Source organism: Ischnura elegans, chromosome 1 (assembly GCF_921293095.1).
Source record: "Ischnura elegans chromosome 1, ioIscEleg1.1, whole genome shotgun sequence".
In the NCBI taxonomy this organism is placed as follows: domain Eukaryota; kingdom Metazoa; phylum Arthropoda; class Insecta; order Odonata; family Coenagrionidae; genus Ischnura; species Ischnura elegans.
Window position 1 is genome coordinate 132,975,653 of NC_060246.1, and position 16,483 is coordinate 132,992,135.

Consider the following 16,483-nt stretch of genomic DNA (forward strand, 5'->3'; position numbering starts at 1 on the left):
ATGACCAGGAATCAAATAAATTAATAGAATAGGGGATTTACACAAAAAAGTGAAATCTTTTCGTTTCAAAAGTAATGAAAACCGTGGATAATCCACAATTTATAACAAAACCAAGTAGGTATGATATTATCAGGACCCCGTTGCGAAGAAGGATGGTTAAGGAAAGGTGTGAGGCAAAGTTTTGGTCTGTTTCCAAAAATTCCCAATGTTTTAAATTTGTAAACTATCAAATAAATCATAAAAAAAGCGCCAAGAGTGAAAATCCATGGTGAAACAATTATCATTCTGTGATTTCCCGATAACGTGTGAGTCATAGTAGAGATATATTCTGAGGAAAATTCAAATATATATCGTAAGGATCGTAATGGCTAAGTGTTGGATGAAAACCAATTTATATTATAGAACAGCCTAAGTGAACAGGGCTTTATCCAAACAGAGGAATCTACTCACAGCTTGGAATTTAAGCGTTGAAATAAGTTAGCAGTTAACCAAGACCTACATTTGGGGCATAATTCTTTTTGGTGATGATGGATGGACGATGGCAGTAATGGGTAAGTCAAGATTGGAAGCTTTCAAAACGTGGAGCACAGTAGAATGATTGCGATTTGCGAGTAATCCGAATAATGAGGCGAAATGATCTAATTAAAACAACCGCGGTAGGACAAGAGGACGGAAAGAACGGCAGTGAAAGGCCTTGAATGAGAAATAAGAAGCAGGTAATGGGGATGTGAAGCAATCGATGAGAAAATCTAAAAAAAAGTTTGGTATCTAAGAGTTATAAGCATATTAAAACATTAATCCACAAGAGAACTCGAACAAATATACTCATTGCAAACTACTAATGATGATTGGTGAATGATATTATGGTATTTGGAGGAGGAGACCGACAGTTACGCCATTATCGCCGTAGGGAATGGTAGGCTAAGAAGAGTGGAGAGAAACCCGGCGTCGACATTAACCTTCTCTTGACGGAAGGCGCCGAGACCTAACGTCCCATCCGACGGACAGAGTTTTGCTCTCGAAGTTTCCTCAACATAGCACTTTGTAGTGATCGGGCCAATTTTGAAAAATATCTCCCAGGACTGAAAACCGGACCTGCCAGGTATGAAGCCAAAATTTTAGCCACCATATAGGAGATAGGAATAGGTTATGATGATTCCACGACATTAGACAGTTATTTGTTGGTAGCATGCCCTCACCTTTTCCGTAAGATATCCTATCAAACATTTGGCGAATCTGGTTGGGATCGTCCACTTCCACCGATATGGGGTGAGATGAATTCAATGCGTCCAGGGAAAAGACATCTTGAATCTCGTTGTACGGGAACTGGTCCAGGATCTTCCACGTTGGCTCGACCTGAATGAACGAAAATATATGTAGTTATTGCTTTGCTACCTTTAAAACTTAGACGCCATGCAACCACATTTCCAGTACATACGCATTTTCGGATTTCTCGCCGAATTCCAAACGGGAATAAAAATGAAATTTATTATGAATATAAATAAATTTATTTGGAGAGACAAAGAAAAAGTGGTTTACAATTCGCAAAATATATTCCGGAACTCTTTGAAGACATCACATGTAGATAGTTCGTTCTACAAAAGAAAGGGATAAAAGTCTATGATTTTCAATAAAAGTAAACATTCCTTCATAAATCATAGCTTTACGAGAGAATATACATATAACAGGTAAGGCAGATGAATATTCATCAAATTTGAGCCGCTTGTAACTCAAAATTAGACTAAAATCGCATATGTAAAACATAAGATAAAAATTCATTCGTTATCTCTCTAAGGGCATTAGCATGCCAATACTATTATTGTCATATGCATCATAGCATTGACAAGTAAGCTACTACTCGTGAGAAAAGACAATTATTAAAAAAATTAAATAAAGTAATCAATCAAAGATACGAAAAAAATCATCCTGAAGTCTCCGTGAAGGGCAGTAAAGTATTTCAAAATGATAAAAAATTTCCTTCGGGCCGGATTTGAACCAGCGGCCTATGGATATCTGAATAACATTTCCTTCTACAGTCCACCGCTCTACCAACTGAGCTACCGAAGGAGTTATTAATGTGAGGAAAAAGAGAAAATGTATAACAACTTAGATTATCGAATTAAAAATGTGTAATAAATATTTGCCTATTTAAATTCATTCGTCTCTGAATTATCCTTCGCTGTTGTAAATGCCACAAGAATCATCAAGGTGTGTAGATCATGCAGTATAATATCAAATCACCAGATCCGTGAGCCTTTCTTTTTGGCCCGAAACAAAAAAATCACTTTTGTAAAATATGCAATAAAAATTCAGTCATTATCTCCCTAACTGAATCAGGGCGCCGAAACTGTGAATGTTATATGTACCACAGCATCGTCAAGAAAGCCACTACTCTACTACTCACGAGAAAAGGCTATTAATATAAATATAAAATAGAGAAATGAATCAAAGATACGAAAAAAGAATCCTGAAATCTCCGTGAGGGGCAATGGTTTTTCAATTTGAGAAAAAAATTTCCTTCGGGCCGGATTTGAACCAGCGGCCTATGGATATCTGAATCGTTTCCTTCTACAGTCCACCGCTCTACCAACTGAGCTACCGAAGGCGATGTTATTACCGTGAAAAAGAGAAAATGTATAGCAACTCAGATTTTAGAACGGGTTGATCAAGCACTTTCACTTGGAATTCGCTCGCCGCCGCCGCCGTGGCAGTTTCCGCGAGCAGCGGCACGCCTCGGCGCGGCGTGGCAGCAGGCGTCATCATTGTATGGAGGCAGCGCAGAGGGGACTTGAAAGCGGAGGAGGGAGGGTATCCATGGGTTTTATGAAGTACATGGTAGGATATACGAGTATTTCGAACTCCTTCGAACACCTAACTTACAAATAACAGGGGCATTTAGAGTAATTATAACGTTTTCCTGGAGAATTCAGTCAATTCAGAGCAGTACCACTACTTTAGTGTTGCAATACTGAAATTTTATAGATGAAAAAAAGAGAAGTCTTGCAGTAAATCAGTTTATCAACGAAATTTCCGCTACGTCTTTCATTTGTGATGGATTGGTTTCACTACATGAAACTACTAGTTTATTTCGTAAGATAATGACAAATATAGTTATAATAAAATTGCATTACGTTCAGTTCGGAAGAAGGGAAAACCTTTTTTTTACTTATTCTGTAATAACAACGGAATGCATAGAGAGAAACGTCATTTTTTTTAAATCAGGTGATTTATAATAGATGTTCGGTGGGCATGGATGGTGACAGTAGTGGAAGAGTCACAGGTGGAAGAATTCGATGTGGTAGTGCTATTGAAGAATGATTAAAGTCCTTTTAGTGACTTCTGAGGAATCCTTAAACAGGGTTGGAGAAACTTTTTTTTCTGCAGTGAAAGTTCGGATGATTTCCTGGAGAATTATTTGCAAAAAGGCTTTTCCCACGGTTTTCGACGTTTCTCGATGCACTTCATCAGAGTTGGGTGATGCCGTGCATATCTGACTATCGCTAGTACACCATCGCATCGGTGCATGGCGGGAGGTCAGGCTTCCCGTGATTAGTCGGTTGCCTGGCTCTTTCATTTTTCTTTCAATCCGGCTCGAGGCATTGCTGAGTTGAAAGCCAGAATGCCTGGGATGTATGCCGAGTCATATGGCTTCCTCTGTGAACCGATAGCAGCAGCTAGGTGCGCGACGAAGTATCTAAGCTTCTTCCACCTGAATGGCATGGTTATTAGACATGCTTTGCTCATCTACGGCGACGGCGGATTTTTTTCCAGACGCGCCAATTGAAAGCTTCTTCGATGCTCTTTTAGTCTCGTTTCCATTGCGCGGGCGTTATTTCTTACATATCTTTTTCCGTGTTTGCATGAGATTTTCTGGGAGAGAAATCCGATAAAACAGATAATAAATTTTTATCCGAAGCGTTGGCGGCATGAATCATCTGTTCATCCACATCACCCAGTCGGAAAAGCCAGAGAATAATTCTCCATTGTGATACCCCGGGAAAATGTCTCTTCATATAACTTGATAGGGAGACTAAATCATCCATACCATTAGATATGACGATCATAAAAAGACAATAATGCATAGGTATGTGGACGGGAAGAAAGGCAAAAGAGAGTGTCGTCTGCAATATTTAGATGAAGTTAATTTTCGGTTCAAAGAAAAATCAATAAGTCTCTGCTAAAAAGAATTAGGATTAATGAGATTGTCGATCAATCATGAAGATCATTAAGAGGACTCATCCCTCCCATTCAAGTGGTCTTTTTAGGTGACGGAATACTTCTCTAAAACTAATGCTATCATCCTGAAATTTTAAAGGGCGTATGAAATAGACCCTGTTCCACATTTTTCCGTATCCGTTTTTACCCAAGGAATTTCTAACTAAAATATTTATCAAATTCTAGGTGCGGATAAACACTACAAATCGTCTAACCTAAATACCCTGAAAATTTGAAGATGATTGCGTAAAATCTATGTTAATAATACGCCACCAAAAAAGACAACTGGATCTGTTGTGGGGTGTCGGGATATTCTCTCAAGGTGATAAATAGAACGAGCAACTCACGTGGTCGACTCCAATGTATTCGACGTAACTCGCGAACCCTTCCTTCAGCCACAGATCGTCCCACCAAGCCGGGGTCACGAGGTTCCCGAACCACTGGTGAGCCAACTCATGACCGATTACCATGGCGATGTCCTGCTTGCTATTCGTGGTAGACTCCTTCGGGTCGAACAACATGGCCGATTCCCTGGGGAAGGAAACAGTTTCAATGAGTTCATACACCACACAAAAGTTTAACCATAAAATATCGTAAAGATCGGATACTTTGCCCCTAGGACCCTTATTTTGCCCGCGATGATTGAATACTTTCTAATTGCCTTCGCATCAGGTTTACTCCATTTCAATTCAGAAACATGATTTCTCTCGAGATAAAATATTTGGAAAGAAATGGTGCATCATCATCATTTGATTAAAAATTAAAACCCTATAGTAAAGTTTATAATATTGTATTCCGTCACAATTGTCAGTTCGAAAACTAAACGGTTCCGGTCCGAACAGATCACAGTTAATTTAGTACTGCCACAGAAGGAGCCTAGATTAAAACATCTAATCAATGGAGAACGAAATTCCGTCATTCAATAGATGTGAGTTGATAGTTGTGAGTCATTGTCGCTTTTATGTTTTATAAGATGCTGGATTTTTACACGCACAACAACTTTAACGTAGGTGGTGTTCATGGAAATTTTCGTGGATATAGTGAATATTTTTAATAACTCCAAAACACAGTGCATATTTCTAACCTGAACGTGATGAGGCCCCAGTTCTCCATGGCGTGGAAGCCGAAATCCGGCACGGCCACCATGTCCACTTTCGGCAGCGGGAAAGGGATGCCGAAGTAATCCTCGTAGTGCGCCAAGATCCTGGGGCTGATGTCCCGGGCGTAACGTGTCTGTTCCAGGGCGTCCCGACGAGTCCAGATGCTGAAGGAGACGTTGGAGGCTGCTTCGCCGCCTGATGACGCAGGTCTCCGCACAGCCGCCGTGTCCTTGCCCAGGGTCTCGAAGTCGGAGACCAGGAAAGCCGTCAGGTACGTTGGGGTCGGGACAGTGGTGGGATAATGGTCCCACACCCAGCCGGGCATGCTCTCACTTCACCAGCAAAGACAAGGATGGGGGTGCGCCATTAAAATAAAATTACCACATTTTATGAAACATGAATGGCACCAAGTGAACTACCTCAACAAAATGACATCCAAGGCCATGTCAGTCGTGGGAGTTCTTTATCGACTCATCACTGTTACCGACCCTATCGCCATGAGAGCTATTTTCACCGGTTGCGTTCTTCCAATCCTCGAGTACTGCTCCGTTATTTACTCCACTGCCTGTCCCTCCAACCTTAAAATTCTTGAACGCCTTGTTGATTTCTTTATTTCAGTAGTCCAACACCGTGCTCCTCACCTCCGTAATTCTTCTCGCTCTGAAGTATCTGGTCCACTATCCTCCCGTAGGAATTTTCATGATCTTTCCTTCATTTACAACGCCTTAAATGGCAAGCTCCGATCCTCAGAAGTACTGCCTTTCTTTTCACTCCACATTCCCACCCGCGCCTTCGTAATAAACACCCACTACACCAACCTAAATTCCGTCTTTCTCTAACTCGGAGATCACTTTTTTACAGACTCCCTACCTCTTTCAAAACCATTTCGACTACTCACCCTCAATGCCCATTAGATCATTCAAGAGGCAGCTTCGAAAAGCCATCTTCTGAATCATTTTTTCTTTAATCTCTTTTTTATAGTTTATATTTATTAAAGCTGCAGATTTTAAGTTGTCTATTCAATGTAAAGGCCGTTCTGGCTGTTTTTGAATGATTAATTAAATAAATATATATTATATTACACAGATCATGAGAAGACTGTCAGGTAGATCGGATAGGGGACCGTGGAAGTTCCACATGTGATGCATTTCTACATTTCACGAGATGACGTCACAACAATTGCACCCTGAAGAAAGTCGTATTTGTGATGTTCTAATGTCATCAAAAATTATACTTCAACATCTCCAGAAATTTTTGAAATTCAAATTAATTACTTTTGGATAAAATCATGTTATTCTGATTACTGTTCTTAATTTCATTAATTAATTTCCACATTAAAGGGGGTTTTCCACATTTTTTATATTATTCCCAGTCGGGAATATCATTTTAACCGAAAACGTTGTTTTGGCCTCAGTGAAACCTCGGAGTGATTTCAGTCTTACCCAGCGCACGACCTTTTATAGTGCTTTGTTTTTCTTCTTTTAGGACAGACGATGTACGTACGCAGACTTACCTGACTTTATCGTGAACGAGGCGACGGATGATTATAAAAAGCTTTCCAAAGGAGACGAAACATTCCATAGCATCACGCAATCACATTCTTCTGCAATTGCCGTTATTGCCGTCATGAATGGACAAAAAGAGTTAGAAAATAGTAGAACTGCCAAATTATGGGCTCAATATGTTGAGCTTTCCCTCATTTAGCGTTTCTTCGGTATATTAAAAATATTTACACTATAAAAATTATTCTCTTATTTCAATTTTTTTCTATTCTCTAGCATACAGGTTCAAGAAAATATCTCGTAAGTGCAAAGTTATAGCGTTAAAAATGATATGCGCTAGGCATTGCATAACGCATGTAATTTTTTTCGGATTTCGTATATCACCTTGTATTGCCTGATAGGCAATCCAAGATGGCGGCATGATCCCCAAGAGGAATATTTTAGAACTCTTGGGATACCAACTCTTGGGAATCTTTGGAATATTTGCACCAATTTTCAACCAATGATCTTTTCCGAAGTCAAACACATTTTCCCCACACAACTGAGTCTCGTATCTATAAAATCCCTCGCGTCACTCTAGGTCAAGGTTATCGACCGAGATGCCTCGCATAACACCTGCCTCCATATTATATCATCTCGATAATGCTCTGTTGACGTGCAATTCCAGTATTTTGAGTCCAGGCCACATGTTCTATGGGCTGACGCTTCTACATAACGTTTTGAAAAATCAATCCTATCAGATAAATGCAATTAAAAGAAGAACATATTATCATCTACACATAATCGATCCAACTTTCTTTTTAGTAGCATTTGTTTTATGGGATCATCATAAATAAGAGGCACTAATATTCTTTTGCCTGAAAACTATGGTACGTGTAGAAATTACCTAGGATATACCGGATCAACAGAAGCTGGAATTCGCTCATTCCGCTCTAGAAAGACTCAGAGACAGAATTTATTGCAGACAAAATACACACTAGGAATTAATATAATATTCACTGCGCGGAAATTGCGCAGAAAATTTATCTAAAAACCAAAATAATAATGACAATTTTGCTAAAGGATTAAAAAATGTGTTGCTTTATAACGGGCCCATTGCCTATTGGCATTTTTTTAAATTTTATTTGCCTTTGCACCGACTATATTTATGTAATAACCGTAATTTATCCATGACTTTCTCTACAAATTTACAGTTGAAAGCAAAACAAATGATTTAATTTTAGTATTTTTGAGTAGAATGTACTCAAAAGAATATTACTACAGAAAGATATTTACAATGTACATTTAAAGTATCGATAGAACCATTTCGAGATTCCCTCGCAAACCCTGGAATCTTAAATTAACTACGTAGAGCCGAAGTTAAATAATCAGGCCGTTCTCAAGAGTTGAATGTGTGAGAGACAGTAGAAAGTCCTAACAAAAAATAGCTGAGAATAACCCTTAAAGGTTGAAACCGGCCAATTTTTATTTCAAGCAATGGCATACAGTAGAATAATAAAATTGCCTCATTTGCCTTTAAATGCGTCAGCTTCAGAAAATTAGCCAAAGTTAACTTTTAAATGTATTCAGATTTTCCTTGTTTCACTCTCGCAAATTGACAGTCACATATTCATACGATTTATCCTTTTGATGACGTACTAAATTTTGCATTGTGTGTCACTTGAGTAAGTTCGAGTATGTGTCATTCGTAAATTTACTTCATGCAACGAAAACATTTCCTTCGAGCCGGATTAGAACCAGCGACCTATGGATACCTGCTTCATCTTCCCTTCTACAGTCCACCGCTCTACCAACTGAGCTATCGAAGGCTCTTCTAGAATCCGTGTAAAATGGAGTCACCTTTTAAGCATAGCAGAGTGTAATACAATGATAAGTGATTGCTCTTTTTACTTGGAATCTGGATACCATCCAGGGTGAATGTGGTGGAATGTAAAGATGCTGTCCTCAGCTACAATCTTTCTCTTCCATATCGGAAACATGAAGTGTCACCTACGCTTTCGCATCGCTTTTCTGTTCCTCTTCATTATTTTAGTCAAAGGGTTAATGTTTATGATTTTTATTTTAGTTTTGTCCTTGAAAGTGTGGGAATGTTGATGCGAAAAATACTGGGCAGAGATACGAATGCTTGTGTTTAAAGCACGATCAAACGAAGCAAATATAAGCTATCTAATTTTATATTTACAGTTATAAGATGTTTCCCAACGCATTACTTGGAACGATAACCATTCTTTGATTTTGGATGAACGAACAACAGTCTTGGTAAAATATAATTGATCACCGACTTCTTGTTCACCGTAAATAATAACCGAATAAATAACCACTGTGGACAAAGTAACATGTTTTTTGGATTCATAATACCGAACTTGGGGAAGCATTTGGATCATTCATGAAAACATTGCATCATCGGGTTATACAACCAACATTTCATCATAACGTAATTTTTTCAAATGTTGCACGCATATTCAATATTGTAGACAAATTAATGTTAGCTTTCAAAACTAAATTTAGTATTTGGGGAGTCTAACACAGAGTCATCACTATTAACTAACTTAGTACCAGAAAATAAGGGTTAAAAATTCACGGAATTTCAACCAATGAGATGCGAAAATTTATACATCGGGCTAAATACATGCGTTTTGACAGCTGACTGCTTTCTGGTTTTAAACTGCATGGAAGCCGCTACGCTATTTGTCTTCGACTTTTAATAAATGAAACTGTTCTGTTTTATTTTTATCGCACGAAAGTATTCAGCAAAGAAAATCACGATTATAAGTGAAATTAAATAATGCTAAGGGTTTATAGAATTTGAAATTCCGAATGCTAATATAATGGTTTCCAAAAAGCACAAAAAGCGTACCTACTTTCATTCATTCTTTCCTTCCATTCTGGTTTCCTGGAGTATCTTCCCATTGAATGGACAATATATAAAATTAAAAAAAAATGGACTGTCTCAAGGTTGCGACTCCTTTTTAGCTATGGACGTTAACGGACGATTTCTAATGAATACTTCAGCTGCAACTGCATTTATTCACACAAACTATTCCATTAGCCTTAGGCCATAAGATATTTCATGAAAAGGAGCACTAGCATATAATTTTGGCGACAAAAATTGGAGAACGACAGTATGGAAATTCCTATCAGCGACGGTTGTTCCATTTTCCGACGGAGTAATTGTGCAAAAATTTACATTGAATGTTTTGCAGTATCCTCATGAATGAATCTGAAAAAATTCCTTCGGGCCGGATTTGAACCAGCGGCCTATGGATATCTGAAATCTTTCCTCCTACAGTCCACCGCTCTACCAACTGAGCTACCGAAGGAGTTATTAATATGAGGAAAAAGAGAAAATGTATAACAACTTAGATTATCGAATTAAAAATGTGTAATAAATATTTGCATTTTAACTTCATTCGTATCTGAATCATCCCTCGCTGTTATAAATGCCCCAAGAATCATCAAGTTGTTTAGATCCTGCAGTGTAATGCCAAATTCGTCAAATCACCAGCTCCGTGAGCCTTTCTTTTTGGCCCGAAACAAAAAAATCTCTTTTGTAAAATTCGTAATAAAACTTCAGTCATTATCTTTCTAACCGTATCAGGGCGCTCAAACTGTGAGTGTTATGTGTACCATGGCATCGGCAAGTAAGCCACTACTCATGATAAAAGGCTATTAATATATAAATAAAATAGATAAATGAATCAAAGATACGAAAAAATCAACCTGAAGTCTCCGTGAGGGGCAATGGAGTATTTCGATATGATAAAATAATTTTTCCTTCGGGCCGGATTTGAACCAGCGGCCTATGGATATCTGAAATCTTTCCTTCTACAGTCCACCGCTCTACCAACTGAGCTACCGAAGGAGTTATTAATGTGAGGAAAAAGAGAAAATGTATAACAACTTAGATTATCGAATTAAAAATGTGTAATAAATATTTGCCTATTTAAATTCATTCGTATCTGAATTATCCTTCGCTGTTGTAAATGCCACAAGAATCATCAAGGTGTGTAGATCATGCAGTATAATGTCAAATCACCAGATCCGTGAGCCTTTCTTTTTGGCCCGAAACAAAATAATCACTTTTGTAAAATATGCAATAAAAATTCAGTCATTATCTCCCTAACTGAATCAGGGCGCCGAAACTGTGAATGTTATATGTACCACAGCATCGTCAAGAAAGCCACTACTCTACTACTCACGAGAAAAGGCTCTTAATATAAAAATAAAATAGAGAAATCAATCAAAGATACGAAAAAAGCATCCTGAAGTTTCTGTGAAGGGCAATGGTATTTCAAAATGATAAAAAATTTCCTTCGGGCCGGATTTGAACCAGCGGCCTATGGATATCTGAATCGTTTCCTTCTACAGTCCACCGCTCTACCAACTGAGCTACCGAAGGCGATGTTAATACCATGAAAAAGAGAAAATGTATAGCAACTCAGATTTTAGAACGGGTTGATCAAGCACTTTCACTTGGAATTCGCTCGCCGCCGCCAAAGCAGTTTCCACGAGCAGCGGCACGCCTCGGCGCGGCGTGGCAGCCAGCGTCATCATTGTGTGGAGGCAGCGCATACGGGGCTTACAAGCGGAGGTAGAGGGAGGGAATCTATGGGTTTTATGAAGTAGATGGTAGGGAATACGGGCATGTTGAAAGCTGTTGAATACCTAACCTACTCATGGTGAAACAAAACAGTACTATTCCACAAACTTTTAATTTTAGCTGTCAACTAGTTTCGACGTTTACACCGTCATTATCAACAACATAGCTGATCTTGGTCAGTCTCGATAATGACGGTGCAAACGTCGAAACTAGTTGACAGCTAAAATTAAAAGTTTGTGGAATAGTACTGTGTTTTGTTTCACCATGAATATTTCATCGTTCCACCAAGTAACGCCCAAATCAGTTGATTTTATTTACCTAACCTACTGGTGAGAGCAACTTTGAAGCACCATCATTCATTAGCTAAAAATGGAAAATGAAAAAATAACTAATCGAAGTACATAAGAATGACATCTTTTAGGTACTAATAACTCTTCATCTTCGTGGGTGTTAAGTTTCATGGAAATAAAAATTTCTAACGAAATAAATAAGTAAACGAACGCTATCATTGGAATCAGCCAATCAGAACCGTCGGACTGACCACGTGATCTCAGATTATTCTGTTTTAATCTCTAGCGGATGCGCAGAAGCCGAACGGCGTATGGTATTGATAAATTGCTGCCGGTTTGCTGTCTGGGCAGGATCTCTATTATTGCCGACGGTCTCAATGCCGTGTCGCCCATCGTTCTCAGGGATGGATTCTCTGTCGGCATTGGCAAAGATCCTCGTGACCTGGCTACAAAACTTACAAGAATTAATCGTCAGACATGATAATATTTCCAATGGTGACACCACTCTTTATTCGACATTTACAATTATACCAAATACCGTTGAAGTGATTCAAATGGTATAATGCAGATACACAGAAATCGTCATCGACTGTAAAAATGCTGTATCGAAAAAAAACCTTATAGATTTCACATTGATAATTTTAATATCGACAAGTTTCTTCGCGGTGCGACATTGTCAGGTGATGATAGTGTTACTATCACTCTTGTTCAACAACAAATGTCTCAAAATACTCTCCTTGTGGCAAACTCCGTATTTTTCATTTCTCTCAGATACTGTCCCTCCGTGAGGACCACCTTCGCAGTCCGGAATCCCTCAGCGTCAGTCAAGATCCCCAGTCTGAGGCGCCTCTTGTCGAGGTGTCCACGAGAAGACACGACAATAGTAACTACACCGACCGTAGTAACATCGCCTGACGATGTCGTACAGCGACGAAATTGGTCGAAATTACAATTATCTTTGTGGAATTTACAAGGTTTATTGATTCACGATGAAGCAATTTCACGAAGTCACGCCTCCAACTATCAATTTTAGGCTGTAAAAATGTATATAAAGTAAGTTTAATCGTAAAAATCGTAACTTTTCCCTGGCGTATGATGTTGATGAAGTATTTTTGGGCTTCCAGCCGAGTTTCTATTATTTGCCGACGTTTCGATGGCTTAGTCGCCCATCTTCCTCAGGACTCAGTGGTAAATTTCTCTACTCACATGGGCTCCGTCATCTCGAGTGGCATGTTGGACCGCGACGTCATGTTGGTCGTCCTGGCGATGCTCACTTGGAAGGTGGCCTTCAGGGCCGGCTCGTCGAAGCAGGGGTACGCCCTCCGCGCGTCCACCGGCGAAAATTGCGTCACGGCCAGCCACCTGTGAATATTTCGAGCGTCCCGGTCGTTAACAACCAGTAATCCACACCGAGACTAATTACTATCGAACACACTCGCGCAATTTGCATTCAAAATGTCAGCCGAAAATTTAATCAAATAGGGTATCCCCCTTCTGTTCGGGATGTGCGCTCATCATTTCAATAGGGAGCTATCAATTTTGAAGTTAAAAATGCTAGTGGCGACCACCAATTAATGCAGAATCAAATTCAGAAGGGTTAATACCCGGCAGAAACATAACATGATTACATGTAGTGATTATGGGACCAATATGGTGATCATGGAAATTTCAATAGTGAAAGCAGAAAGTATCACTGTATTTTTACGTTCTCAAGGTTTTCCGCCATTCTTTCCCCGTCGTGGAAGCTGTACGATCTAATCATGAACTTCCATAGCAGACGGGATGAAAGGTTTTGTGCACGGAAATTACAGTGAGAAGAGTGCATTACGTTCACCAATCAATGTAATTGAGAGATTTTATTATTTAGGCCATCTAAGTCCCATTATAAATGTACAGAAGGATATACTTTTAGTTGATACACCACAAAACAAATTAGAAATGTTATCAGTTGATTTCCCCAAAAAAAATTCTTAAACCAAAGTAACCAGTTCCCTAAAAATGACCATGACGTCTTCTTTTCATGGCAAGACTAAAAGTTATATAGAAATAAAAATCACGTGCCAACATAAATTTGAAGTGGACACCCCAGAAAATTCAAGCTGCAATGAAATAAAACACTTGATATGAGATACACGCAGCACGAAGGAAATGGAAAAAATGACTTTTGCTCCGTCCTCGGTTTCGTATAATAAGAATGATACGATTTCAAAAATAGTAAAATGGATAGTTACCTTGTTAGCTTGGTTGATTCCTTAGCATACGGTATTTTTTCTTCATTTTATAAAATAATGTACCGTATTTTTTTCATATCAGAACTTAAAAATCTTCAAATAAGGAATTTAATCCTCCAGGCGAACAATTTTTCTGATTAAAAAAATAATTTGATGCGAATTCCAGGACTTTATAACAAATGCACATACGCAAAAGAACCTGGTGAAGATGATTAAGTATCTGAAGAAACCCGGCTCATGGCGATAGGCGATTTAGCAATAGTAATTAGTAATTCGATCGAGTCCAGGTGAACACCGAAGAAGACCTACAGAGGGTCAAATAGGATACATGTGCACGTTTAAACTCTGAAATCAACACATTACCTTTAAGCACCAAAGCTACTGTTGTACGCGAGCCACAAAAACTTAGTGTATGTCATGTTAATGCTCAATCTTTATTTGCGCACATTGATGAATTTAGACATTATTTTTATGCAAAAAGTATTTTAGCAATAGTATTTGAAGATTCACAGTCTCGCTCAGGCAGTGAAGGTGAACGGTCGTGTTGTTCGCGGTCGCTCGGTTTTCGCTTGAGACCTATTCTCGCTCGCCTCGTAATGCCCAATTGCGTAATATGTGGCCTTCCGACAAAACGCGGCTCTAGCCTCTCCTGCAGTGCATGCAAGAGTTTGCAACATCCGTCCTGCAATTCTCTAACTGAGGAGGACTTCAGGACAATCCTAGATCTGCAAAAGCCGTGGACGTGCAGCAAATGTCTTGGGAAACATCGCCTAGACCGCAGAGAGGAAACCCCCGTGAGAGGCATCCGTGTTGCGTCTCCTACTCTTCCGGGCGAGGAGGAAACCACAAAGGAGCTGTTGCAGACCCTTCTGCTGCGAGTCAACTCCATCCACGACGAGCAGATTGCATTTAAGGATACCATCTCTACATGGCAGGTATCTGTGAGTGAGCACGCGAAGTCTATTGAGCTTATTAACGATAACCTCTCAAAATTAAGTAATAAGCTGGATGAGCTCTTGAGTGAAAATAAAGTTCTCACTAGCAAACTGTCCGATTGTGAAGTTCGCTTAAACCAAATTGAGCAGGAGCAATTGCGGAATGTGGTAGAGATAAGAGGTATTCCTACGTCTGACGTTGAAGTTGTTGATTCCCTCGTTATTGCAACGGGATTATCTTTGGGGTTAAAAGTTGACATCAATGATATTGACTATGCATTCCGCGTTGGTAGTCGCTCAGTGGATCACTCAAGCCGTGCAATTTTAGTACGCTTCATGAGGTCCCGTGTTGCAGAGGAATTTGTCCAGCTACGTAAAAGGAAAAGAAATTTATACTTGAAGGACTTAGATGTGCCCCATTTGAAGCCCTATTCACTAAATCCCCTCATCTATGTAAATGAATCATTGACTCCACTTAACAGAAAACTACACAGCATAGCCCGCAGCCTAAGAAAGGAGGGTAAAATCAAGTTTGTCTGGATAAGAAATGGAAAAGTGTATGTAAGAAAAAGTGAAGGTGCCGATCGAGTCCAGGTGAACACCGAAGAAGACCTACAGAGGGTCAAATAGGATACATGTGCACGTTTAAACTCTGAAATCAACACATTACCTTTAAGCACCAAAGCTACTGTTGTACGCGAGCCACAAAAACTTAGTGTATGTCATGTTAATGCTCAATCTTTATTTGCGCACATTGATGAATTTAGACATTATTTTTATGCAAAAAGTTATCATTTAATTGGAATATCCGAAACCTGGCTGAAAGAACACATAAACAATAATATGGTAAACCTCCAAAATTATCAGTTAATTCGGAATGATCGACTCGATAGAGTTGGTGGTGGTGTGGCTGCGTATATCCATGATCGCTTTAATTGTAAAGTCCTTGAAAAGTCCGATGGTACTCCTCGAAAACCTGAATTTATGTTTATTGATGTCTCTAATGCTAATGGCAAGTTATTGTTTGTAGTCATGTATAGACCACCAAATAGTTGCTATGTATGTGATGATTTTGAAACCTTAATATGTAAGTACATACCTATGTATAAAAATGTCATTATTTGTGGGGATTTCAACATTGATGTGCTTAAAGATACACGTAAGAGTGCTTATCTTAAGAATTTATTGTTTAGTTATAATCTTCATCTGCCTTCTTTTCAAGCCACACATATTCTGGAATCAAGTCAGACTTTGCTTGACCTAATCATTGTTGACGATGCCAGAAAAGGGGATGACTTTGGTCAAGAATCTGTGAACTTTCTATCAGAGCATGACTTAGTGTATGTGAACTATATTTTCAACCCGACACCATATAAACCTCCTGAAATCTGTTTCCGGGATTTGGCTAAACTTGATTACGTTATGTTTGAAATGGACTGGAACGGTCTATCATGGGAGGATTTCTTTTTAACGCGTGATGTCAATGAAAAAGTGGCAATATTCAATTCCCACCTTACTTGTCTTTTAGATAGACACGCCCCCATTAAAAAAATAAAATTAAGACGTAACCCATGTCCCTGGCTCTCTCAAGAAATACAAAACGCCATGAG

The 16,483-nt window shown here is 39.1% G+C and overlaps 1 protein-coding gene and 6 non-coding genes across 12 annotated transcripts in view; all 7 read right to left on the minus strand.

The window, feature by feature from the left end:
- The window catches only part of LOC124170324 (aminopeptidase N-like), a 299,534-nt gene that overhangs the window by 20,407 nt on the left and 262,644 nt on the right, over positions 1 to 16,483 (minus strand). For all 6 annotated transcript variants that reach the window (XM_046549064.1, XM_046549049.1, XM_046549058.1 and 3 more), the window contains 4 exons: positions 12,914 to 13,069; positions 5,300 to 5,647; positions 4,563 to 4,746; positions 1,200 to 1,356 (listed from right to left, as the gene is read on the minus strand). In XM_046549064.1, the coding sequence (XP_046405020.1) occupies positions 1,200 to 1,356; positions 4,563 to 4,746; positions 5,300 to 5,647; positions 12,914 to 13,069 (845 nt within the window). The remainder of the gene's footprint in view (positions 1 to 1,199; positions 1,357 to 4,562; positions 4,747 to 5,299; positions 5,648 to 12,913; positions 13,070 to 16,483) is intronic.
- Trnay-gua lies at positions 1,976 to 2,067 on the minus strand. The gene is given in 2 exon segments: positions 1,976 to 2,011; positions 2,031 to 2,067. It is a non-coding gene; the product is annotated as a tRNA-Tyr (tRNA).
- Positions 2,516 to 2,605, minus strand: Trnay-gua. The gene is given in 2 exon segments: positions 2,516 to 2,551; positions 2,569 to 2,605. It is a non-coding gene; the product is annotated as a tRNA-Tyr (tRNA).
- On the minus strand, positions 8,534 to 8,625 carry Trnay-gua. The gene is given in 2 exon segments: positions 8,534 to 8,569; positions 8,589 to 8,625. It is a non-coding gene; the product is annotated as a tRNA-Tyr (tRNA).
- Trnay-gua lies at positions 10,048 to 10,137 on the minus strand. Its single transcript is given in 2 exon segments — positions 10,048 to 10,083; positions 10,101 to 10,137. It is a non-coding gene; the product is annotated as a tRNA-Tyr (tRNA).
- Positions 10,590 to 10,679, minus strand: Trnay-gua. Its single transcript is given in 2 exon segments — positions 10,590 to 10,625; positions 10,643 to 10,679. It is a non-coding gene; the product is annotated as a tRNA-Tyr (tRNA).
- Positions 11,127 to 11,216, minus strand: Trnay-gua. Its single transcript is given in 2 exon segments — positions 11,127 to 11,162; positions 11,180 to 11,216. It is a non-coding gene; the product is annotated as a tRNA-Tyr (tRNA).